Source organism: Rhinolophus sinicus, linkage group LG02 (genome assembly GCF_036562045.2).
Source record: "Rhinolophus sinicus isolate RSC01 linkage group LG02, ASM3656204v1, whole genome shotgun sequence".
NCBI classification, from domain to species: Eukaryota; Metazoa; Chordata; class Mammalia; order Chiroptera; family Rhinolophidae; genus Rhinolophus; species Rhinolophus sinicus.
In genome coordinates this window covers 171,446,851-171,473,879 of record NC_133752.1, presented here as the reverse complement: position 1 = coordinate 171,473,879, position 27,029 = coordinate 171,446,851, and the positions used below count along the sequence as shown (strand labels likewise).

The following is a 27,029-nucleotide window of genomic DNA, read 5'->3' as shown; positions in this document are numbered from 1 at the left end:
TTTTAAACCAAATATATTTTTACATCTAAATATATCATTTAAGATTAGAGTGTGGCTATATTAAAAACATATTCAAAATTATTGATGTTGAAAAACAATTTACTTAGAAGCAAAAACAGAGAAGTAAAGATTAATAGGTGTAGAGACACGCTGTTCTCTTAGATTAAAAGATTGGGTATCATAAAGATGTGAATCTTCTCAAAGTAATTTATAGTTCTAAAGCAATTCTAATAAAAATTATGTCATGTTATGATAGAGTTTTCAAAATTGACCTGGAAGAATAAACTGGAGATAGTAGCCAAGATGATTTTGTAAAAAGGTAAAGGAGGAAGGCTTTCTCTACTGGGTATCCATGTATTCTGAAGAGCATACTATGAGTATTATTAAAAGAGTATGGTACTGGTGTAGGATATGAAAAGGAAATCTAGAACTGCATCCTAGTGTAAACGAGCCAGTGTATAGTCGGCCCTTTGTACCTGCAGTTTCTGCATCCACAGACTCAATCAACTGCAGATCAAATATACGTGAAAAAAATGTTAACGTTGGTGCCGACTTGTACTATGAAGTATAGTAGTATGAGTCTGTGCTACTGTACATGCACAGATTTTTTTCTTGTCATTATTCCCTAAACAATACATTATGACAACTATTTACATAGCATTTACATTGTGTTAGGTATTAGAAGTAATGTAGAGATGATTTAAAGTATAGGGGAGGGCGTGCGTAAGTTATATGCAAGTACTGTGTCATTTTATAAAAGAGAACCAATCCTCGTGGAAACCTAGGGAGGACTGTAGAAAAGGCAGTATTGGAAATAGTGGGGGCTATGTAATAAATAATAGGAGGATAATTGGTCAACTGTTTGGAAAAAATGTTGGGTCTTCACTTTATACTTCTTGCTAAAATAAGTTCCAGATAGATTAAAAAGTTAAGAATCAAACAAATAATAAAATCACGCTGTTTCCGTCTCTGTTCAGTTTTCCTTCAGAGTACTTATCACTATTTGACATATATTTATTGTTTATTGACTCTTCCATCTTTACTAGATTGTAAGCTCAAAAAAAAAAGCTATGGCTTTCTCTTTCTGCCTATAGATTTATCCTGAGCACCTAGAAGAATCTGACACATAGGAGTCATTTAACAAATATCTGTTGAATGAATAAGTAAAAGCAATGAAAGGAGGAACAAGGGAAAATAAAAAGTTCCCTTTAAACTAAACATAAGTAACAAAACAAACAAACAAACAAGAAAAAAAACAACATCCAGGAATAATCTTTGCCAATTTCACCATTCTAAGTGAGGCCAGATGGGGGACACCGTGCCTCATAGTGAAATGATGTGTCTTTCTCTCTTCCTCTGGATTTCAAAGTAATTGCCCTTTATGAAACCAACTGGGGTCCTGAAGCATAAACAAATACTCAAAGGCTTCATGCAGAGTAAAATCTGAAGCTCAATTTAGATTTTTAGTGTTATTTTGAAGATGATAACTAAATATATATCTAATACATGCTCTGTTTTGGACTATGAACAATACATGTAATAAACACTTCATACATCAACCTTATTGCTACTTTCAAGATGCACAGATATCTATTTTCTGCTTCTTCTTTTGTATTTTTAAACAGGCTTAAATCAGATTCACCAGAGAGAAGAGGGGAAGAAACACAGTTTATATATACATTTTCCCAAAATCATTATTTACAAGTTTAATTTTAATGATATACTCTCCTCAGCATGCTATTCTATCCCACATCAAACTAGTCATGCCCACTGTATCCTCGTTCTCCCATTAGAGTGATACTACATTTCCTAACAGAAGAGCATTAGGTGGTACCCACTTTCTTCTTGTCTCTGGTTGGACCTGATTTCTTCATCTCCACATTAAAATCCTTCCAGGTTCTGAGCACAGACATCATGCAACATGTCTAGCTTCCCAGAGAAATACTTTGCATGATTCAACAAAGCACTTTCAAAACATCTGCAAGGTGCTTAAAAATGTTGCAACAGAAAATGTCATTCTTTCTTATGGGGCATAAACTTTGGAAAGGAGGAGAAAACAAAATTTGACTTACCGAGGGTGGGATCATATTCCCAGATGAAACGTTTCGTCAGAAATCTCACTACAAGAGCTGTGGAAAAAAAGAGAAACATTTAAAACAAACTTGTTAATTTTCTCATAGTCCTTATACCTATAAGGAAAGACAAATTGCCCATAAAACTATATGTGTGTTATATTTCTTTTGCATATAAACCCAAAACATTTATTTATGATTATAAAAATACCTTTTCAATTTTATATTGTGGCCTAAAAAGTGGGGTAGGTTTATTGTGCATTGATCAACAGTTTAGACCTCTTTCTTTAGTCACATGGTTAAAAACAAATTTTAAAAAATCACAGTGTGAAAATACTCACATATAAAATTTTTAGCAAAACAATGAATTCAGACATGAAACATCACAAAATAGGTGTCTAAGTTTGAATTTTGATAATGATTGATAAAGTTGACTTACAAATGTGGTAATTTTTGCTGTAATGAAAAGACCACTAGATGGTTATTCATACTACAAAAAACACTCCACATTAAGGATTTTATTAGTAACTCATTAAAACTCATCAAAAGTAGTGCTGATAAAATACTTAAAGTCAGGTTCAGGATCTGGAACTGTGCTAAGGACTTTACATGATCTCAGCCCTCACTTCATCTCTAAGTGGCAGGTACAAGGATTGGTTCCATTTTTCAGATAAGGAAATTGAGGCTCTGAGGGGTTATATTATTTAACTGAGCTCACCTGGCTAGTTAGTGGCTGAATCAGGATTTGAACCCAAGCAGTCTGTTTCCAAAGCCTGTAATTTATCCATTACCCTAAACCAAATTCAAGGCCTAGGCCATCTGGATAACATTTAACTAGAAGATGGGTCGGAGAAAGAGAAGTGCTGAGATTGATGGACTCTATTGTCCTTAAAAATGGATTGGAAACATGATGAACATTTTTTTATACTGTGTTATGGTTGAAAAACAGTGGTTTTAATATTAAAAACATTTTTTTTGGAGGGGAGTATCATAGATACTTTAAAAATGGAATGAAAGCTTTGGATCCTTTCCCTGGAACAATAGATGTACACAGAGTGGCATATAACTTCAGCAGGCTCATGAGCCCTCTGAAGACCTGGGATGGCCTTCCTGGGATCTCATCGACCCTAACCAAAGACTCAATGTCTGTTATATTTTATAGCTTACAAAATATTTATCATTAGGGTATTTTTAGTTTTACAGAAATACCTTGTATACAGAAGTCTAAAGATACTCCTTGAAGAAATAAGACTAGTTAGTTGAAAGTTACTGTCAGTCTCTCCCTGTGTTAGAATCAACTGGAGGTCTATACCCCCTACCACAGTGTCTTATATGAGAGATCACAGTGCAAATTGCAACCAGAACCTCATAAAACAGACCACAAGTATATGTGGCTTGGCTGGAGACTAAAAGTAGAGATGTTCTTTCTAATTACAGAGTGTAAGGCTGGATTTGAGCCAAAGTTTTTGCAGTGCCTAAAGTAGCAGGCCACTGACCTTACAATACTTCCCACAGTGAGCGAGCACACTGTGTTTTTATCTTCAATTTTCAGTCTGTCACTGTTCACTCTCTAGAGACTGAGTCTTTTTTTTTTTTGCATGTAAGAAATAGTAAGCACCAGACAGCAGTAAACTTAACTGCAATATTGAAAGAGTTTCATCTTTTCTCAGAATAGGAGTTTTAACTCTACAGATTGCAACCTTCATTTATCTGGCATCTTCAAGCAATGCACTATTAAAATTAACAACATTTTTTACATAACTATAGTTGGAAGTACCCCGATTGCAAGACCATTTAAACTTTAATCATTTCTCAAAGAAATCTTTCTAAGATGCACTAGACACTCCATCGTCATTCACAACTGAGCATATACCGAACATAATTCAAATCATTTTTAAGTGTCTAGATCCTAGTTTAAGAACCTTGATCAATGCCCCGTGCAGTTATGTGGCAGTACTTTTAGAAGTTGTAGTGTGGTTAAGGTAAAACAACTCTAGAGTGTTAGGGCTTTTAAGTATTTTCAGTTTTTGAATGTGTATATTAATATATTTTTCATGTACACACAAATAAAATACCTCTCTCAAATATCATGGCTTTCTCTTTTTTGCCACAGTCACTGAGATGTTCTCTAATAATCTATCTGTACATCTACTTCGGTACTTTTATTATTCTGAAGACTGATAAGCCATGTTAATAATGCTACCATGTTTGATTTTTGTCTAATACTGGAGTAAATTAGCTCTAGGGTTTGGTTCTAAGGAACTTGCTCGTTAATATAAGCATGATTCTGGTACACCTTTGAGACATAATGTTCATTGTTGATAAGTGTTCTCTGCTGACTTGTGGGTTACTGGCTCCGTTTTAGAAAGCCTCCTTCCAGTGGGGTAGTGGTGCTGGCTTAATCCATGAAATTTGTATAAACATTTTCGATGTTCTTTTTTAAGAGACACACATCATTATTTGGTGGTTGTTTTAACAACTGAATCCCACATTTGTTTAAAAATTCAATCTACTTCAAATGCAATAAAAAACATCAAAAACCATTTTGAAAAACTGACATGTGATATGTTCATTCTTTGAAACTGTTGTTTTCATCTCTCTCTGTCAGATTATCCATGGAAAAGACAAATGCATTTTCTATTTTTAAGTTTCCAATCATATTTTAATGTAAATTATTAGTCTAAGGAATGAAAGTAATTTTCATTGTGTGGAAAGTAATTTTCATCTGTGGACGTGATAATCTGTTAAAGGCTCTATTGTTATTTAAATCGTGTATGAGATGCTTAGGTGACATTCACCATTTACTGAGGCAATTATAGAACTTCAATATTATTTAGCACCCAATTTTATTATAATTTCTTTATGGCATACAGTTTTCATCACTACCACTCTCATCCCATGCTTTTACTTGTTAATGATAGTACAATCGCTTCCTCAGTGGTGTCCCTTCAACTGCACCCCGAAACCCTTTAAACCCCTCTCTTCTCAGCTGCCAATGACTTTGTTAAAACTTAAACTAACTCATGGTACATCCTCCCTGCTCTCTTCTCATTGGATAAATATTTATTGAGCACCTACTCTGTGCTAGTTCTGTTCTAGGTGTTTCGACTAATCCAGTAAACAATTCATATTAAGATCCCTGACCTTACAGATTTTATATTCAATAGAAGGAGACAGATAAAAAATAAAAATAATAAATTACATAGTAGACTGGAAGTGATGAGTGCTATGGCATAAAAGAAGTGGAGCAGGGAAAGGGGGATTCAGCATTGGGGGGATGAAGACCTTGAATTGTTATTTAAGAGGGTGACCAGGGTAATCCTTACTGAGAAGGCAATAAATGAAAGAGATGAGGGAAACTATCTGGGGAAATAGTGTTCCAACAAAAGGGAACAGCTATTGCAAAGGCCGTAAGGCAGGAATACATGTTTGATACGCTTCAGGAACATCAAGCTGGCCAGTGTGGCTAAAGCAGAATGAGTAATAGCAGTGTAGTATGAGATGAGATCATTTTGCTGCCAGGTTCCCAGTCAGGCCTTCCATAAATATACGATTACTACTACTACCACCACCACCACTAGTAATAATAATAGTAATAATAAAAACAACTGAAACACCTATATATTATCATTACGATTATTATTATAATTATTTTACTCGATTCCTTTTTTAGAATGTATATTCCATGAGGACATGAAATTTCTTTCATTCATCACTGTTTTCTAGTGTCTAGAAGAGTAGCTATTGGCACAGGGTAGGTTGAGTGCTGTGTGGGTGGAGCCATGTTGGGGGTAGGTGGTGAGGTTCTTCAGAGCCTAGACTCTGAAGGAGCTTATATACCACACTGAGGATGTGCATTTTATGCTGAAGTCTATGGGCACACAGGGGTTCTGAGTAAGGGGATGGCTCCATTTGATCTGTTTACCTATAAAAATTGTTTATTGGTTAGATGTAGAGAGTGAGGGAGAGGGATTAGTCAATATGGAATAAAGGTCTGGGTGTAGTACTATTCTCACAGGCAGAATATAGTGGGGAAATGAGTCAAAAACAAGTGAGGCTGGACTTGAACCTGTCGAACATCAGATATTAATGAAAATGTCCAGGTATAGAAATACTATCCATCTATCCATTCATCCATCCATCCATCCTCTATCTTTTCATTCATCTACCCATCTATCATACATTCAATATATATTTATTGAATATCTATCATGTCCCAGGCACTGCTTGAACTGTCCCATTGGCAGCTGATATAACAACTTGAAGACGAAGGAAGTGATCATTGCTCAAGTGACACTTTCTAGTGATTGGTAAGTGCACTGTGCATGGTTAAGATGTCCCTTGTGGATAGTTCACAGTAAGAGCAAAGGACTTGGCTTAGAACTCTATTTTCATACTCATGATGATCTCTATTGCTTTCTAAGTCCTCCTCCACCTCAACTCCTCCAACTTTCTAGCTGAACTAAGAAAATTAACAGATCAGCCATGGGAGAAGATTTGTTCATATAGCCGCAGTTTCTGAAGTAGACCCATCCCCCACCCTCAACCTCAACTGTACCCTTGTATTCTTGTGACAGTCAAAATAAATTGGTATAAAAAACCCTCAAGCCCCATAAAACAGAAATTTAGCAATTTAATGGAAATGTAAAATTAATGCAATGTAAAAGTGAACATTTTATAATGCCAGAAGTTAAAATAAGAAGTAAATTAGTTCCAGATGGGGGTCTAGGGATTGCTTTTAAATTATTGTGTTTGTTTAAGCCAGAAAATATTGACTTATCCTGTATTCTGACAAAAATATCACCTTGAGAAAGAGTTACAGAATAAATGTCACTGTTCTGTACAAAAAATTTTCTAAAGATAAATGGTATAATTTCCAATAATTATTAGGAAAGCATTCATGTCTCTGAAAAGTTAACCTGGTAGTCTAGCTTCAGTGCATTTCCAGTCCTGAAAATTGACTTATTTTGTTATGGAATGGTAAGGTAAGAGTTAATCTGATAGTGGCAACTGTGTTTTATAATGACAGATGAGAATGCAAAAAATAGCAGGACCATAATTTAAAATCCCTAACATGTTTGATAGGGAGTAGAGGTATGGGAATGCTTATAAAGAATGTAAAATCAAGAAAAAAATTATTTTAAATTAAAAAGTTAACTTGTATGGTTGAATAACAGTAAGTCTTCTGGAGTTAAACTGAAAGTAGAGACAAGAAGAATTAAGTTTAGAATATGGTAATCAACACATTTGGTTTTGTCTTTTCATTTGTATCTTGAAGGTTAATAAATCAAAAGCTATGGATTCTGTGTCCAAGAATTCAAACCAGTTTTATATAAGTGGAAAACTATTCATTTTAATTATGAGTGATGCTTAAGAAATAAATTACTAACTTTGTCAAACTAGAAGTTTAAATTTAATAATTTACAATTTTTTATTTTTTATTAAAAATATTTTTAAACAAGGCATCATATTTAAATATAATTATTTCTATTAAGTATTTTTCTAAACTTTCAAGGGATTTGGATACTAAATTTGGATTTTTAACTTTTTTCTGGAAGAGAAAACACATGTGTTAATGTCTGAATTTTTTTCCCTATGCTTTTATTACTATAGCACTTAAGAAATTGGCAACTGAAAATATTTGGATTTTTGGGGGGCATAAAAGTGAGTCAGACAAAGATGCCAAAAAACATACAATGGAGAAAAGACAGCCTCTTCAACAAATGGTGCTGGGAGAATTGGAAAGCCACATGAAAAAGAGTGAAACTAGACTGCTGTCTGTCACATGTACCAAAATTAAGTCAAAATGGATCAAAGACCTAAACATAAGATCTGAAACAATAGAATGCATAGAAGAAAACATAGGTACTAAACTTATGGACATTGGATTCAAAGAGCGTTTTATGAATTTGACTTCAAAGGCAAAGGAAGTAACAGCTGAGATAAATGAATGGGACTATATCAAACTAAAAAGCTTCTGTACAGCAAAAGAAACCATCAGCAAAATAAAGAGGCAAACAACTGAATGGGAGAAGAATTTTACAAACAACCCCTCCGATAAGGGGCTAATATCCAAAATATATAAGGAACTCATACAACTCAACAACAACAAAACAACAAACAATCCAATTAAAAAATGGGCAGAAGGCCTGAATAGGCATTTCTCCAAAGAAGACATACAAATGGTCAATAGAAATATGAAGAAATGTTCAACATCACTAATCATCAGAGAAATGCAAATAAAAACTACAATGAGATATCACCTCACACAAGTTAGAATAGCTATCATCAACAAAACAAATAATAAGTGTTGGAGAGGCTGTGGAGAAAAAGGAACCCTCATACACTATTGGTAGGAATATAGATTGGTGAAGCCACTATGGAAGGCAATGTGGAGGTTCCTCAAAAAATTGGGAATAGAATTACCATATGACCCAGCAAACCCTCTCCTGGGTATCTACCCAAAAATCTGAAAACATTTATACATAATGACAAGTGTGCTCCAATGTTCATTGCAGTTTTATTTACAGTGGCCAAGACATGGAAACAACCCAAATGTCCTTCAATAGATGATTGGATAAAGAAGTTGTGGTATATAAACACAATGGAATACTATTCTGCCATAAGAAACGATGAAATAGTGCCATTTGTAACAACATGGATGGATCTTGAGATTATTATGCTGAGTGAAATAAGTCAGACAGAAAAAGTCGAGAACCATATGATTTCACTGATATGTGGTATATAAAACTGAAAACAACAAAAGAACAAGACAAACAAATGAAGAAACAAAAACTCATAGACACAGACAATAGTTTAGTGGTTACCAGAGAGTAAGGGGCTGGTGGTGGTAGTAGATGAGGGTAAAGGGGATCCAATATATGGTGATGGAAAGAGAACTGATTCTGGGTGGTAAGCGCACAATTTGACATATAGATGATGTATTACAGAATTGTACATCTAAAATCTATATAACTTTATTAACAATTGTCACCCCAATAAACTTTAATTAAAAAATAAAAAAAGTGAGTCAAAGTGACTAAGTACCCCAGAGAAGCAGAGGAATATCTTATATAGCCCTACTACATGCCTTCTTTACTAAAGAACCAAGGATCTTACAAGTTACTCTGCTTACACATACCCTCTGCTCCAGACTCATTTTGCTTCCTACCTATATGGGCACATATAGGCTTAATAGGCTATGCCTATGACTCTAGTCTGGGGGGTGTAAGGGGTTACCCATAACAATATGATATCTCCATTTGTAGCCCCATAACTGTCCCTACTGCTATCTTCATAATCCTATTAAACCAAAAACAACAAAAAAACCCATAGAGACTTGAAAAGTCATTGTGTGTATGGAGAACCAGAGCCTGACAAAATAAGGATGTAAGTGAGAGGAACTGTGGGAGATTGGGTTGGAAAAGTTATGAAGAGCTTATAAACCAAGCTAAGGAATTTATAATTAGGCTTAAAATAATGAGAAGCCATTAGAGTATTATAAACACAAAGATGACATGATCATCTTTTTGCTTTATAAAGTTCACTGCTATATCAATGCCAAGATGAACTGGAGGATTACAGGTAAGGCTGAAGGCAGTACGAGCTATTAAGGAGCTATTCCAAAACTACAGAAAGCAAAAAAAAAAAAAGGGAAGACAGAATGGTTCCTCCTTCACTTTTATCCATTAGTAAATGTGTCGAGTCACAATTTGAATTATGCAGTATGTGGTCTATTCAGTCTGACTTCTGTCACTTAGCATGTGCATTTAAGTTTCTTCCATGTCGTATTCTGGCTTGAGAGCTTATTTCTATTTATTACTGAATATTCCAATGCATGGGTATATGACAGTTTGTTTATCTAGTCACCAATTAAAGAACATCTTCATTACTCCCCATTTTTGGCAATTATGTTTTGGCTATAAACATTCACCGGAAGGTATTTATGCAGACATAAGTTATCAGACTGGCTGGGTAAATATTTAGAAGCACAATTGCTGGATTATGGTCAGATTATGTTTAGCTTTATAAGAAACTGCCAAACTGTTTCCCAAAGTGCCTGTACCATTTTTCATTCCCACCAGAAATGAGTGAATTTTTGTTGTTTCACATCCTTGTCAGCAATTTCACAGTGTCAGTTTGTTTTGATTTTGGGGGGGCGGATTTTTGCCATTCTAATAGCTGCATATTGTTATGTTGTTGTTTTCTTGCAATTCTCTAATGACAAATGATGTTGGGAATATTTTCATATGATTATTTGCCATCCATATGTCTTCTTTGGAGAGCTGTCTATTCAGATCTTTAAAACATAGACTTCATTTTTTTAGAGTAGTTTTAAGTACACAGCAAAATGGAGCAGAAAGTACAGGGAATTCCCATATACCCCCTACTCCAACACTGCACCGCCGCCTTCGCTATACTAAAGTGGTACGTTTGTGATAATTGATGAACCTATATTAACACATCATTGTTACCCAAATTCCATGTTTACATTAGGTTCACTTTTGGGGTTGTACATTTTATGGGTTTTGCAAGTGAATAGTGACATATAATCACCATTATGTTATCATACAGAGTAGCTTCACCACTTTAAAATCTTGTCCTATTCATCCCTCCGTCCCTCACAACTCCTGGCAACCAATAATATTGTCTCCATAGTTTTTCCTTTTTCTAGAATGTCATACAGTTGGAATCATATAGTATGTAGCCTTTCCAGTTGGCATTATCCACTTAGTAATATGCATTTAAAGTTCCTCCATGTCTTTTCATGGCTTGACAGATCATTTCTTTTTAGTGCTGAATAATATTCCATTGTTTGGATATGACAGTTTATTCATCCATTCACCTACAACTTCTTAGTTGCTTCCAAGTTTTGTCAATTATGAATAAAGCTGCTATAAACATTCATATTCAGGTTTATGTGTGGATATATATATATATATATATATATATATATATATATATATATATATATATAACTCCTTTGGGTAAATATCAAGGTATCAAGGAGCACAACTGCTGGGTTGTATGGTAAGAGTATATTTAGTTTTGAAAGAAACTGTCAAACTGTTTCCAAAGTGGCTGTACAGTTTTGCGTTCCCACCAGCAATGAATGAGAATTCACATCTTCACCAACATTTAGTGTCAGTGTTTTGATTTTGGCGGTTCTAATAGGTGTGTAGTGGTATCTCACTCTTTTTGTTTTCAATCCTGTGATGTGGAGCATCTTTTTATGTAGTTATTTGGCATCTGTATATCTTCTCTGGTGAGGTGTCTGATCAGATCTTTTGCCCATTTTTAATCAGATTGTTTGTTTTCTTCAGTTTGTGTTTTAAGGTTCTTTGCATATTCTAGATGACAGTCCTTTATTAAAATGTCTTTTGCAAATATTTTCTCCTAGTCTGTCACTTGTCTTCTCACTGTGGCCTGGCAGTGTCGTTAACAAAGAAAACTTTAATTTTAAAGAGGTTCAGTTTGTTAATTATTTCTTTCATGGATCATGCCTTTGGTGTTGTACTAAAAAGCCATTGCCATCCCCAAGATCTCCTAGATGTTCTCCTTTGTTATCCTCTAGGAGTTTTATAGTTTTGCATTTTACATTTAAGTCTATGATTCATTTTGAGTTAATTTTTGTGAAGCGTATAAGCTCGGTATCTAGATTCTTTTCTTTTTTCTTTTCTTTTTCTTTGCTTGTGGATGTCCAGTTGTTTCAGCACCATTTGTTGAAAAGAATGTTTGCTCCATTGTATTGCCTTTACTCCTTTGTTAAAGATAGTTGACATTATTCGTGTGGATCTATTTTTGGGTTCTCTACTCCATTCCATTGACCTATTTATCTATTCTTTCACAAATACTGCACTTTCTTGATTACTGTGGCTTATAGTAAATCTTGAAGTCAGGTAGTGTCAGTCCTCCAACTTTGTTTTTCTCTTTCAATATTGTGTTAGCCACTCTGGGTCTTTTGCTTCTTCATATAGGCTTTAGAATCAGTTTGTCTATATCCACAAAGTAACCTGCTTGGATTTTGATTGCAATTTCATTAAAGCTAGAGATTAAGTTGGAAAGAGTGTCATCTTGACAATACTGAGAATTCCTATCCATGAATGTGGAATTTATTTAGTTCTCTTTGATTTATTTTTATCAGAATTTTGTCGTTTTCCTCATATACCTATTTTGTTAGATTTGTACCTTAGTATTTCTTTTTGGGGTACTAATGAAAATGACACAGTGTTTTTAGTTTAATTGTTCATTGTTGGTATATAGAACAGTGATTGACTTTTGTATACTAATCTTGTATCCTGTAACTTTGCTATAATCACTTATTCAATCCAGGAGCTTTCTTTAGTCTATTCTTTCATATTCTTTCAAATGTTTTCACCCTAATTGACACAAGCATATTCGCTTGCTTGCAGTTTCTCTAAGAGTAAATTATCAGACAAAACCAAAATCTAAAAGACAGAATTTTATGTTTCCATGCAGCTCACTGGAATATTTTATAAAAAGATTTAACTTTATACTTCATCTGTTTTATTCCCTTTGTTCTGAAATAAATTAATTTTAAAAGCTAACCAAACCATTGTCATGTTCATTTATTTCCTATATACATGATCCCAATACGGATGTATGATTGATAAGGCCAATGTGGTGTGATTTAAATGTCAACAATAGATTATTGGTGGTGATTTATTAATTAGTTTCTTTTTCTATTTTGCTTTTCTGGCATTTTCTCTGGATAATAATATTTTAGGTCTTAAGGGGAGAGAAGAGGAGAAATAAAAAATGTAATACCAGTCTCTCTCATTAGATAAAATTGAACCTTCTAAAAAATCACAGGCATATCTTTGTACACACTTTCTGAAACTCTATCATCTGTTATGTTCTCTTTTTGAAATAAGTGGCACAGATTTTGATGCATGTATTGGCAAAAGCACACAACTTAACCAGCTCTCTTCTAGCTATTCCAAACTCATTCATTCTTCACAGTGTGGGGTATAAAAGCAATCTGCACCATAGCGGGGAGTACATTTGGATACAGAAAGAATACAGTGACCTCACAAAACCCTTAGTTCAAAAACAAGGGATATGGCTCTATGATCTTCTTTGGCACATGCTCTTCTGGTGGAGGGGGGCAGGGTGGAGGATGGATGGTATATTAAAGTGGTAGGTCATGTTGGTAGCTACTAACCAAATTCATTTACCCTGTATATATACTGGGCTTGTGCTTAAGCCCACTAAAAAAGAATTCAACAGTAATTAATGATTTCTTTCATAGACTATCTGAGAACAATCACAGAAAAGATAAATTAATTATATAAATATACATTACATATATGTATATACACGTATACATACACACACACACACATATATATATATATAGTGAGTTTTAGAGTTTGAGACAAATGCTCATAGGTTTAACCCATTTCATTCATTCATGCAACAAGTCTTTACTAACAATTATAATGTGCATAACACTGAGCTGGTTGCTGAGTAACAGTACTACCCCTGAGTTTTCATTCATTCATTCATTCAATATTTATTGAGCAACTATAAAGCACCAAGTTCTCTTAGAGAGGTAAACAAACAGACCAAAGTTTCATCCCTGAAGCTTTATGGTCTTTAGATTCCTATACAGGAAGAAAAATGTCAAATCAAAAAACAAGTAAATAAATAATGTGTTATATGGTGATAAGTGCAATGGAGAAATGTGAAGCAGAGAAAAGAAAGAGGAATGGAAGGATTGGAATGGTACACTATTTTAAGAACAGTGATCAAGGAAGTCTTCACTTGTAAGATATCATCTTGGTCGAGACCCATAGTGGGTAATGGAGTGAGCCATCTAAATATCAGGGGAAAGAACGTTCCAGGCAGAAGGAAGAGCAAATGCAAAAGCCCTGAGGCAGAAAGACACTTGCCATGTTTAAATAAAAGGAGGCAGCCATTGTGGCTGGAGTAGAGAGAACAAAGGAAAGAGTGGAGCGAGGTGAAGGGTGGGGAGGAGGTCATGCAGAGCCACAGAGATGAGTGTAAGGATGGTGACTGGAGGCAGAGCAACACCAGACCATCATGAGGAAAGAAGTGAGACAATCTGATTGCTGTGTGGAAATAGACTATGGGGGTAGCGCAAGGGAAGAAGTAGGGAGGACAATTAGGAGGTTATTGTGATAACTGAGATCATGGCAGTCCAAGCAACAGTGGAGGTGGTGGGAAGTAGATTGGCTTCTGGACTGGCTATGTAGTGTGAGAAGAAAAGAGTGAAGAATGACTCCAAGGTTCATGGCCTAAAAAATTCGATGACGTGCAATTTCCTGGGATGAGGAAAGACTGGGTAGAGAAGATTTTAGAAGAAAGATCAGGAGTCAATGTTGAACAAGATAAGTTTGTGATATCTTTTAGACATGTCAGGAAGATACTACGAGGCAGTGGGGTATAAGAGTCTGGAACTGAGGGCAGAGATCCAGGCTAGAGACATAAATTTATAAATGTCAGTATACAGATGGTATTTAAAGACCCAAGACCGAATGAGGTCACCTGGAGATGTATGAACCTAGGAACATCCTGAATTCTGGGGCACCTGTCACTTTTAGCAGTTGGGTTGATGAGATAAAAATCAGGGAAGGTGACTGGGAAAGTGAAGTAGGAGAAAAGCTAGGAGCATTTAGAATTCCAGAAGCTATGAAAAAAATGGTTTTCGGGAAGAAAGGACTGATCAACTGCTTCAAATGTTGCAAATAATTAAGAGGAGGACTGAGAATTGAATTTAGCTGTGTGAAATCATTGACAGTGGACTAGTGTAGATGACAGTGTAATTAGAGTGGGCTCAAGGATTGTGGGGAAGAGGAAATGGAGAAGTATGTCTACGCTTTTAAGCGATCATCAGAAGGTTCTAAATCACATAACAATGCATGGTGATGTACCCACCTTAAATATGTACTAGTCATCATTTTGTTTGAAGACACTATTGTGAATCACGCACATTTAGTGATACGGATATTCAGCAACTATTTAGTAGTGTAACAAATACAATTTAAATGTGCAATGTTATAGAAACAAGACTAAAACAAAATGACAGAAAGCTATAAAATGAGAGTGGAGGATAATGTGGTAAAGCATTTACTGAAGTGACTTTTTTTTTTAAGTAGGAAATTTCTTGGATTTTTCTGCCATTTTCTTTTACCTTTAAATCAGACCTTGACCTCCACTCCCCCCAAAGGAAGGTAAACCAGAGCACAAATACAAAGAGAAACCAGATATTTATTCCTGGATTTTAGCATCCCAAAGGCCAAGATCTTGGCATTAACAATGAGATTATAACCAGAACCATCTCCCTACTCCCAACCCCTAAACACCCCAATCCTCAGATGTCAGATAAATACTCTTTCTGGACTAGGAAGAGAGAGAAGAGAGAAAAGCAAGTGAGAGAAATTTTGATGTGGACCTATATGCCCTCCCTCCTAGGGGGAGGCAGTGATGTGGGTTTGGAGAAGAAGAAAGGGGCAAAGGAATCCCTACTTAGCTTTTGGACATTTAGAACACAGGGGACCCTCTCCCTACACAGCTTGTCTTGCCCTGAGATCCCCCACAGAATCCCCCATGGCTAAGGAGGAACAGCTAATGGTATGACCAGGCAGATAAATCTCAAATAGGGCCACAGAGCCCCTGGCCAAATAGGACCCAGGGCACATCCAAATACTGGCTCTATGACTCAGAAAGTGCCACAGATGTGCCTTCAAGAGCCAGTGGGCTTGAGCATATCCTACAGTCTGATGGGATTTCAACAGCAGATGCACTCAAGTTCATCAGCCGATGGAAGCACAGGGGAAAGGCCACCTGAATATCAATGTTAGCAGACACCTGCAGAGACAAGCGATGAAGAACTTCCAGTGCTTGGTGTAAGCCCATGTATGTTATACCTCACACCAGAGGGTAAAGAGATGGCAGCAAACCCCTGAAGTGGCTGAACTGACCATTATTAGTCCCCTAAGAAACACCTCAAGTTTCAGACTGAACTTACATCATCACATGGACTATTTTAAGTTTCATGTCAAAGCACAGAATAAGACTGAGATCAAAACTAGGTGTTTCAGAGAAATTTACGAGCCACATGAGACCACAATTGCATAAAAATGTGTTTACAAGCGCTTTGGGGGAAACTGGGAAATTTATAGGGAAATATAAATAATACAATGTATTTGAAATGATAAAGGACTGGATTTGGATCCCAGCTATGTTACTTTCCCTCAAATTTCAAGCAGGGTAATTATGCTTTCTAATCTCTAGTGTCCTTACTTATAAGAACAAGACAAGTAAATATACCTTACAAGACTGTTGTGATTATCAAATGCCGTAATATATGTAAAAGTGTTTTGTAAACTCTAAATATTTCAAAATAAAAGGTAAAGGAACTGACACCAGGTACTACAATGTACCAGCCTCCTTTCATGATGGTAAATTTATGTGTATTTTATATATTAATAATATTTTTATATTTAATGTATACTATATAGTAACTATAATGTTATATATTATATTATATTACATTATATTATATTTATTATATTATAAAACCCAGGAATATAACTAATAAATATAATATATAACATAACATCATAACATAACATAATATAATATACTGCTATTATCTTGGGATAATTTTTAATGCACCTTTCATTCTCAAGAGAATTGTGTTTTGGATGATAAATTACATGGTCACCCTCTATATATTTTCCATACAATATCCTTGCAAGGTAAAGTAGGTATTTTTATTTTATTTTCCTAGGTGAGGTACCTAAAGCTTAAATGACTTCAGTAATTCACTGATGCTCTCTCACAGCTAGGTACGCTGCTTTATCAGAAATCAAATCTAGGTCCACTACCACGAAAGGTTTATCTGTTCTGTCGACTGTACCACAATAGAAAGTACAATATTACTCTTTTGATTAGCATTAGAATTATGTGTGTATAAAATGAAGCACTTTCTCTGAAGCGCAGAGCATGGGGCCCATTTAGACTGACAGCAACGAATCAAGAGCAGAGTGAAGGCTAATCCTCGCATTCCTGAGCAGGCGGCCTCCCAAATCCTGTTTACCTTCCATGACTTGGCATTTGCATTGGATTGGCAAGCAGGACAAAAGCATGCAGATGAGCTTTAAGCAAATCAACTTAGAAATGTTAAATTAATAATCCCTCTCTTCAGTTTTATTTTTATTTGTGTTTTATTCAAATATTCTTAAAAGAAAAATCCATATCTCCTTAAAATCTGCCTTTTTCTTGGCATTCTAAAGCTTTTAATTGTGTCCAGTTTATAAATCTAATTTAGTGAAATCTGAAAAAACAAAACAGAAAAAAAGGCTATGTTTGCTTCAGTTAAGCCTGGGGATCTCATTTTAACTAAATGAATTCACTATCCCCTGGTAAACACTGGATGAAAGTTATAATTATACTGGTGACCAGAAAGACTTTCTGGCTTTGGTTTACAGAATTACATGACCTTAAGTTAATCTTATATATCAAAAAGATTAAAACTTTGGTCTGAAAATGAACATTATTCCTATTGTAAAATTTTGCTTTAAGCAAAAAAAGCATTTCACAACATTCTTTAAGTAAAACTGGGTTTTTTACAAGCCAAATGAGATATATATTTGAGGGAATGGTCTTTAGTTAATTCAGGCTGAACTAAGCTGAATAAAGATGGAAGAAAAGTGGAATCACAACTGTAATTATGTAGAAATATTTATTATATATAGTGAAGGCGTAAGTTAGCTTCCTCTGATACTGATAAAAGATGTGGAAACTGAAACTTTGTTTTAAAATATATGTACACATAGACCCTTTATCTGAAATGATGCCCCCTGATCCAAAACACCTCTATTAAAATGTGATGAACTACTTAGGAACACTCAACTAAATAAGATTACCCTAGAATGATTAAATGAAGACAAGAGTTGAATATATTAGAAGGTAGATTGTGAGCAATGTATGCACTGAGATGCTGAACAAGAAAGGAGAAACCACTGAACTGTTTTCTGCTTGGGAAAATGTATGTTTATAAAACTGGGGCTAATCCTTCTACAACTTCTATAGGATCAAACATGTGTCTCAGGGATCGAACAGCATGACTATGAGTCTTGATGTAGAATAGTAATAAAACATGTGAAATTTAATATGTAAAGTACATCTGATTCCCTAAGAACAACATGGAGGAGTGTCCGGATCTGGGATCTGCCCTCACGGAGAGAGCGGTTAGGTAGATCCAAGACAACACTGTAGAAGTTGAAAGCAGACAGACATACAGCCCAGGAAGTGAGCCCAGTATATTCTTAGATAAAATGAACTGAGAGAAAAGAAGCCAGTGGGAGAAGTTTCTTTTGAAGACAAGTTCATAGGTACATTGAAAACAAATTATAAGTGAATTGTAGGTAATAAAGTTAAAGGATACCGAGAAGTCTAGGCAGACTGGCCTTCATGGGGACTTTGGGAATTTCCAAAAGGACCACTGCAAACGCTAACTGGAATAAAACAAGAGGGGATAAATAAAGAATGCAGAGCTGGGGAGGAGGTGTAAAAAAGTGACCTAAAAAACAAACAGCAAATGGAAGAAATGCCTGTAATGGCATGGAAGAATGTGGAGCTGAGTGCTGCAAGAATCAAACTTAAAGGCACTGCAAAAATATTTCCATTCATCGCAGCACAAGACACTTTGTTTGTAAGGAATAGTCTACATGTATCAATTACTAGGAATAAGTTTTAGGTGAGATGACTTGATAAATCAGCCACCGATGCCAAGGGTAGAGGCACTGAGGGGACATGAAGGGAATTAGAGGAGGTCACTTTTATTAAACCACTTATTCCATAAGCATTTAGAAATTTTAAAAAGTACTCAGATATTCCATCTCCAATATCAACGTGTCTATTTAGCACTGAAATTTTGGTCTCTACATGAACATCAATCCTTTGGACATGGATCCCATTAAATTCATTAGCAGTCCTTTAACTGTCAATGTTGTCTCATAGTGACTGAGAAAAACAGGGCTTTTTTTTGTGTTTTCTTAAAATCAAGAAAAATTTCACCTGTTTTTTTTTTTCTTCTATTACTTCATCTCTGTCTTCCCTTATATAAGCTGAATTCTGATGAATTTGTAGCATTTAAAAAATATATTAAAATGTGTCATTATACTTAAAGCAAAGAATACGTATCCATATCTACTATGTAAAAGGGAAACACCATGCATGGCCCTGTTGGCCAGGAAGGGGGATGAACTACAGAAGCAGAAGCCAGAACTCATCCTCTGTCTTCGCAGTTCCAATGGGAAGGCGGACGTTCACAAACAACAATAGAACAGGGCATGATATGACCAGTGTTATACATTCAAGGGGCAGAGCATTACTCATTAGTAGAATACGGGAGATTTAACTCTAATGGAGGGAATTCCAACTTTAGTAATTTATCCCCAAATATCTACCGGACAAATGCAGAAAGGTACACATACCCGATGATTCCTATGTCAGTATTTAGGTTATCTGTACTGAACAATTAACCATCTGCTTGATTGTGCCAACCTGCCAATCACTCTGATACTGGATTTGGAGGAAATAGAAAATAAAATATTTAGAAGAAATATGTATAAATGATATCTGGGGCCAGCCTGCAGACTCTCGCTATGGCATTAGAATCCTTCCTTCCTGATACACTGTTCCTAAGAGCTGCTACTGACTGAGGCCACTGCGAGGAGTGCCTTTCGTCACCAGGACGCAGGCACTCCTCCTTCTCACACCATGGCCTTGGTTCTGTGAAAGGGCTCCGCACCTGCTAGGAACAAGAAGGAAGGTAGGGTGGGTGGAGATCTGAGGTTTCTCACTTTTGCTTCTTTCACAACAGCACCTCTAGTTATCATTTTGCACTTCAGAGTAAGATTTCTTTGGGGCAATGGATTTGCTTCTAAGAAGTTAAAAACTGCTAAGACTTTCTAATGTGGGCCCTTTCTGTCTTTCTATAATCTCCCTAATTGATAAGGAGAAGATCCCCAATCTTAAACAGCTTATCCTGTGTATATACACACAGGTCATGGGTGACTATAAAATAATGACTATATAATACACTTCCAAGCAAACAGCAAGCAAACTACTCTATTCATGAACCACTTCATCAGAAATACCACATCCTTAGTTTTGATTTTATCCATTTAAATTTAAATTTCATGACATTTCATTCATAGTATAGTATTTATGTTTTAAATGAATCATTTCTACTGTGTACGTAAATTTAAACTCAAGTGCTTTGCAGGAGCAAATAATTATTAACTGATTTTTATTTTTAAAATCCAAAAATTATTCAGATCAAACTATGCCTTTTGTTCTAATGTGTTCTAAAAATAAAAAGTGACCTGTAATTCTCTTATATAGGTTAAAAGTTAACTCTCTGCAGAGTATAAACTGATACAACCATTTTGGGAAATTACATGGCAAAATCTACTAAAGCTAAAAATATGCTTTCCCTGTGACCCAGAAATTCTGTTTTTATATTTAGCCAATGGAAGGGCATGATATACACATATTCACCAAAAGTCACATACAAACATTATCATAGCAGCGATATTTATAATAGTCCCAAACTGGAAATCTCACAAATGTCCAAGAGTAGAATGGATACATAGTGATATGCCAATTAGTAGAATACTATATACGAAGATTGGACAATTAAGTTTGCGAACTCATCCTAGAAAAAGTGCTACATACCTCATTGCTGAATATCACTACAGTCACCTTTGACATACTCCCCCTGGGAAGCTGTGCACCGATGCCAGAGCCTAGTCCACCCTTCGAAGCAATTTTGGAACTTTTTTTTCCAGAATGGCTACCAGAGCTGTCATCATATTACCCTTGATGTCCTGAATGTCATCAAAATGTCTTCCTTTCAATATTTCTTTATCTTCATGTAAAGAAAGAAATCATTGGGGGCCAGATCAGGTGAGTAGGGAGGGTGTTCCAATACAGTTATTTGTTTACTGGCTAAAAACTCCCTCATAAACAGTGCCGTGTGAGCTGGTGCATTGTCGTGATGTCAAAAGCCATGTCAAAAGCCATGAATTATTGGCGAAAAGTTCAGGTCGTCTAACTTTTTCACACAGCCTTTTCAGCACTTCCAAATAGTAAACGTGGTTACTTGTTTGCCCAGTTGGTACAAATTCATAATGAATAATCCCTCTGATATCAAAAAAGTTTAGCAACATTGTTGCAACAAGTTCGCAAACTTAATTGTCACACCTCGTAGTAACAAAAATGAACAACTTGGATAAATCTTACAAATATAAAATCTAGTGAAAGAACTTAGACACTGAAAAAGGTAATACTGTATACATCCATGTCTGTAGAGTTCAAAACCAGGCAAACCAATGTATGCATTGAGAGTGAACTCAGTGGTTACCGTTGGCGGCATTAGCAGCTGGATGCAGGCATGAGGGGACTTTTGAGGATCTGGACAGTCACAGTGATGATTTCTCACGTGCTTTTCTTATGTGGAAATTTGCACAGCTTCAAACTTATGATGTGTGTATTTTTCTGTATATATTTTATGCTTCAATAAAAATGAAATAAAGAAACAAACTAATAGTTAACCCTCCACATTGAAAAGGAGATGGTGAATTTGAGCTTTATAGCCAGTCCAAAATGAGCCAGGATTTACATGCTAAGGGGTAACTTGCCATGTGACTTGCACAAGTCACTGAGGCTCACTGTTTAATTTTCCTTATTTGAAACAGGGACAAAAATATCTAACTCATAGGATTTTATAAGGGTTAAATGCCATAATGGAGATGAAGAACTAGTATAATGTCTAATATGTCATCATAATATATTAATAATAACAGCTAACATTTACAGAGTGCGCCTCATGTTCCCAGCTCTGTTCTAGGGACTTAATTTTCTCCTTAAAACGCTGTGGGGCAGGGCCTTTATTTGACAAAGGAGGACACTGTAGCACAGACTTTAAATTACTCATCCAAGATCACACAGCGATTGGGGGAAGAGTCAGAATTCAAATACAATCAGGCTACATACTTAACCACTGTATTATCTTATGTAATAAGGACCTAATGAATGGTAGTTATTACTATTACAAGAACAAATGCTGGAAGAGACGTGGGAGGTTATAGGGAAGAATTGAGTGTGGGCTAAATTGCTTTTCTGCAGGAGGTAAATGGCAACTCGAGGGATAGGCTTTGAAATTCTGTGCTGAATAAATGGCTGCTATTATTATTATTATTATGCAATTGCTGTGCCTAATTTGAGACAGAAAATGGAAGTACATAAATGCAATATTATCATCACACTTTATAAATAGAGAAAACAGTTGCGTGGAAGGTAAGTGACTTGCTCACTCTCAGTCCAATTAGAGCCTGCTCCCTTAAAATATTTTCCAGGAAAGCAGTCTACCTTGTGAGACTATATTTAAAATAAGTCTTGGCTTTGGGGGAACTATGGGTGATTTTTCCCCCCTCTGTATTTCCAACATTTTCTATAATGAACATGTTTTATTTCACAGTGGAAAACCAACTTTAAAAATAAAATCAAGTGAAAACAAAAATCAATCTCTGTAAGGCAATAAGAACCATATGTCTTTTAAATGGAAAACACGCTTATTTCTCCTTTGTTTCTTGGAAGCAGCTTGTCAGACACACAATCCACAGCTTTGAACCATTTACATAAACACACCCCAGCCAAGCGTTTGCACGCAACAGTTAAATTGCGCCCAAACTGGCAAATGAATGACTTTGAAGAGTAATGGTAAAAACTGATATTCACTTCAGTTGCATTTACCTTAGATATTTAAACCATAAACAAGTGAGTTCGGTTTTAGACTGTAGCGTCCCAAGCCACTTTGAAGGCAAACCTTACTAATTCTGAGATGGGGGGAAAATACTAAGTGGTAGCAAAAGATACATATCTCTCAGGTGAAACGGAATGTCCAGGAATTGAGAGGTGCAAGAAAATTGCTACTAGCCACCAGAGGGCGCTACCAGTATATACAAAACTCAGGGAAAGTTGAACACCCCCTTTACCCGCCATTTCTAAGCGAGAAAGCTACTGTGATGAAGTCAAGAGAATTCCACTTTCACTGTGCTTGCTTTTTTTAAGTCAGGTAAGTTTTTCCTCGTTATGAAGGGATCCATATGTTACACTTACTGTTGTGACTGCCTTAAATTGGTTTAACCATTTGATTATAAAAATGTTATTTTACAATACATGTTGAGTGTTTCCCATGTACTAAGTACTGAGCTTGTCACCACGATGGTATAAATTAATAACAAGACCACCTTCTTGCCTGTATGTTGGATATAAATAAAAGGCTCTGACCTAACTACAAGGCACATGAAATTACCTGGGAACTATAAGACATAGAAGGTTGATGCTATTTTGTTTTGCACTGATAGCTACTATTGGTCAGTGATGAGAATATTGGCCACAGTCATTGTGGAAAGCCACTGTGGAAGTCCCAGAAGGATGTGCCACTAGAATAGGCAGAAAGGAAAGCAGAAACCAGCATTAGCAAAGTCACAGAAGTAAAAATTTCATTACTAAGGAAAACAATGCCTCTCATTTAATATTTCTGGCTGTCCTATACCGATTTAGAAAACTTCTAAATATACCCATTCACCTGCTTGAGAGACCGAGTAATATTTCTGTCACGTCTACGGTAATAGGTAGGTTTTACATATTTTCTGCAGCTGTTGTCGTTAGTGGTGTTTTTTTTTCTCGAACAGAATAGACCCAGAAGCAAGGGACTGTGTCTCCACCTCTGACAAGGTGAGACAGAGGTCGTCACCTTGTCCTGCCTGATCCTTGGTGCATGAGTGGTATGGGTTTGCTCTAAGACAGAGAACACATGGCACCGTCCCATTTGTATCACTCCTAGTTGCCCTAGGAGTGAAGCGGACAACTTGAACTGAGGAAACTGATCCAGCTGGAAGGTCTCCCTGTGGTTTTCCATGGACTAGGGATAGAACTTTGCTATGAACAAATAAATTTTTTAAAGTTAATTTTCGCGTAGTATTTGAAATTTAATAGAACTTTTTTGATTGGAACCAGATCTAGCACACATGTTCTTAGGTATTAAAGCCTAATATAATTACATTATTATTTGGGGAAAAAGATTATTTTGTCATAATAACTTTCCTTCAAAAATAATACTGCTTTTTTACTTACGTTGAACGCTCTACTATTTTTAATGTGATGCTACTCAGGAAAATGTTGTTTTCTTGTTAAATTAATATGTGCAGACAAGCAGTTACTCACTACACAGCAACAGGACCTCCTCATAAGTCATCCCTCCTAATATTTATGGTCTAAGAATGAGCTAGTTTGGGTGAGTCACATATTTACACTTAGCCCAAAGATTAAGAAAAGAATTAACACCACAATTTCCCTTAAGTAATGGAAAAAATGTACTTGTTACACATTTGTTTTCTGGGTCAGTGTTTTTCCAGCCATTCCACAGAGCCCTACTGTCACCCAAGGTTTCTTTAGCATTTCTCGAAAGAAAGAATGGAGGAAGTTGTGACAGGTGTTTATTTTAAACTTGATAACAATTGTCTGCCACTTTAAGAGAACACAGCTAACCACTGTGAAGGTTACTGTTCTGGAAAGTGAAAAATATGAACCAGTGGTATAGACTTTGAATGTCTGAAACAAATGAAACTGAATTAAATTTCCCAAATAACAGAGCCCCAGACAAGCACTTTCCTTACAAAAGAAATCCTTTACCTCAATCTTTAGATATGTGCTTATCCAGCATAAAAGGGAAAGGGTCTAGTGTTTATAAATGAAGGAGAAGCAATGAAATTCAGAAAAATGCTAATAAGGTCTATGAGGAAATAACAGAGAACCATGGTCCCTGGAAAATGTAGGAACGGTTGAAAAGCATTTATAATTCACAGAAAAAGAATATTCATGGTACATTATTTTTGGCATCGTATCATCTAAATAAGACACATAGAATAAATAAATTCACTGAAGGCAAATTAGGTGATTTACATAAATTTCACCAATAGTTACAAATCATCCTCTCTGGTGATTTTTCAAGATAGATATGGTAATGGATTAAATTGATACTGATATTGAAGTGTTAACCCTCAGTAACTATGACTGTGGCCTTATTTGGAAAGAGGGTCTTTGCAGATGAGCAAGTTAAGGTGAGGTCATTAGGATGGTTCCTAATCTAATATGACTACGTCCTTATAAAAAGGGGAAATTCGGACACAGAGACGGGCATGTACAGACAAAAGATGATGTGAAGACACAGGCAGAACACGTCATCAAGCCAAGAAATTCTTGACACTCCCAGAAGCTAGGAGAGAGCCTGGAATAGATTCTCCCTCTCTGCCCTCAGAGGAAACCAATGTGCTGCTGACACCTTGACTTCAGACTTCCAGCCTCCAGAGCTGTCAGACAATAAACGTCTGTTGTTTGAGGCATCCCATTTTGTGGCATTTTGTTATGGCAGCTGCAGAAAACAAAGACAGATATGTATTCCTGATACCTGTCTTTTGCCTCCCATTTAGCCACTAAGTGTCCCTGGCAATCAACGGAGCACAGAAGTTGTGTCCAGATTGCTCTCAGGTTCGACCTCCTGATCTGGTTCTGGACCACCTCACATTGTCATCCACATTAAGCACGTTCCTTTTAAAATCTGCCAGACCAACACAGTCAGGAGGGCAAATCTGTTCTAAACACTCACATATTGCATTGTGAAGCCAAACAAAGTCAAGCTTGGTTATTGCTCCTCACGAAAGAAGAAGCGGCCCCATTCGTCAGAAAGAACCAAGGGTTGATTGCAGTTCGTTTCCTTCCAGGTATATTTGGCCAAGTAGCTAGAGTAGGTTGATTAATGAGAATTTGCAAAATGTAAACATCACTGGAATTACAAGAAGTGACCATGGACATCCACTGATGGCCAAAGAACATAGCAAGTCTTCTGGTGCTTTCATTATGTGACAGCTCATTGGACCCCTGCCCAACAGAACAATCAATGTAGGCTAAAACTTGCTTCAGTCACTCTCAGCAATCATGTTTATAAACATTACCTCTGTGTATTATTTAGGTAAGATAAAGACTTAAAAACTATCATGCAAACAGAATTTTTAAAATTATAATTTTTAAAATATGTTAAACTTCAGAATGGACCTATCCTGATATTTAATGAAGGAGCTTTAGAGAAGTTAATTTAAATGGGATTATAGTACCACACGTTCTCATTTTTTGAAATGTAAGTTACACACGCTTAGGCATTTAAACACTGATACCACACGGTGTTGATCCTTGCTCCACAAGGAGACTTGGAAAAGAAATCTAATAGTAAAAGGTGTGATCAACAAATATGTTGAATGTTTAAATTAAAAAAAAATTTATTACAGTAAAAGACACATTACCATTAATCCCCCTTGAAATATTCCCCCTCACTTTGAACACACTTATCCCATCCTTCTTGCCACTTTCTGAAGCAGCTCTGGAAGTCCTCTTTTGTGAGTGTCTTTAGTTGTGCTGTCACAGCTGCCTCAATGTCCTCAATCAATTCAAAATGTTTACCTTTCAAGGTCATTTTGACTTTGGGGAAGAGCCAGTGCCATATCTAGTGAATAAGGTGGATGAGGAAAAACCATAATGTGTTTTTATTTGACAGAAATTGCCGCGCCGGAAGGGATGTGGGACACAGAGCCTTTCCATTGTGATCAAAAGATACAGTGAATGCTGCTGCCAAGTACCATGCAACAGAAAGGTGGGGAATCTTCTATATGGGAAGCGGCACGTCGAACCTTAGTAACAGTCTGTGACAAGTTTCAACTTGTTAGGTGCAGTCGGGTATGAGCTACGGTTGACAGAAGGTGTGTTTGAAAGTGTGACATACACCATCCTCCATCATGACAAGGCTCTGTGTCACACATCATTTCTGGTACGGCAATTTAT

The 27,029-nt window shown here is 36.1% G+C and overlaps 1 protein-coding gene across 1 annotated transcript in view; it reads right to left on the bottom strand.

Annotated features, from left to right (window-relative positions):
* The window catches only part of RERG (RAS like estrogen regulated growth inhibitor), a 94,049-nt gene that overhangs the window by 9,582 nt on the left and 57,438 nt on the right, over nt 1-27,029 (bottom strand). Inside the window, exon 3 of the mRNA XM_019744796.2 lies at nt 2,073-2,129. Coding sequence (XP_019600355.1) covers nt 2,073-2,129 — 57 coding nt within the window. The remainder of the gene's footprint in view (nt 1-2,072; nt 2,130-27,029) is intronic.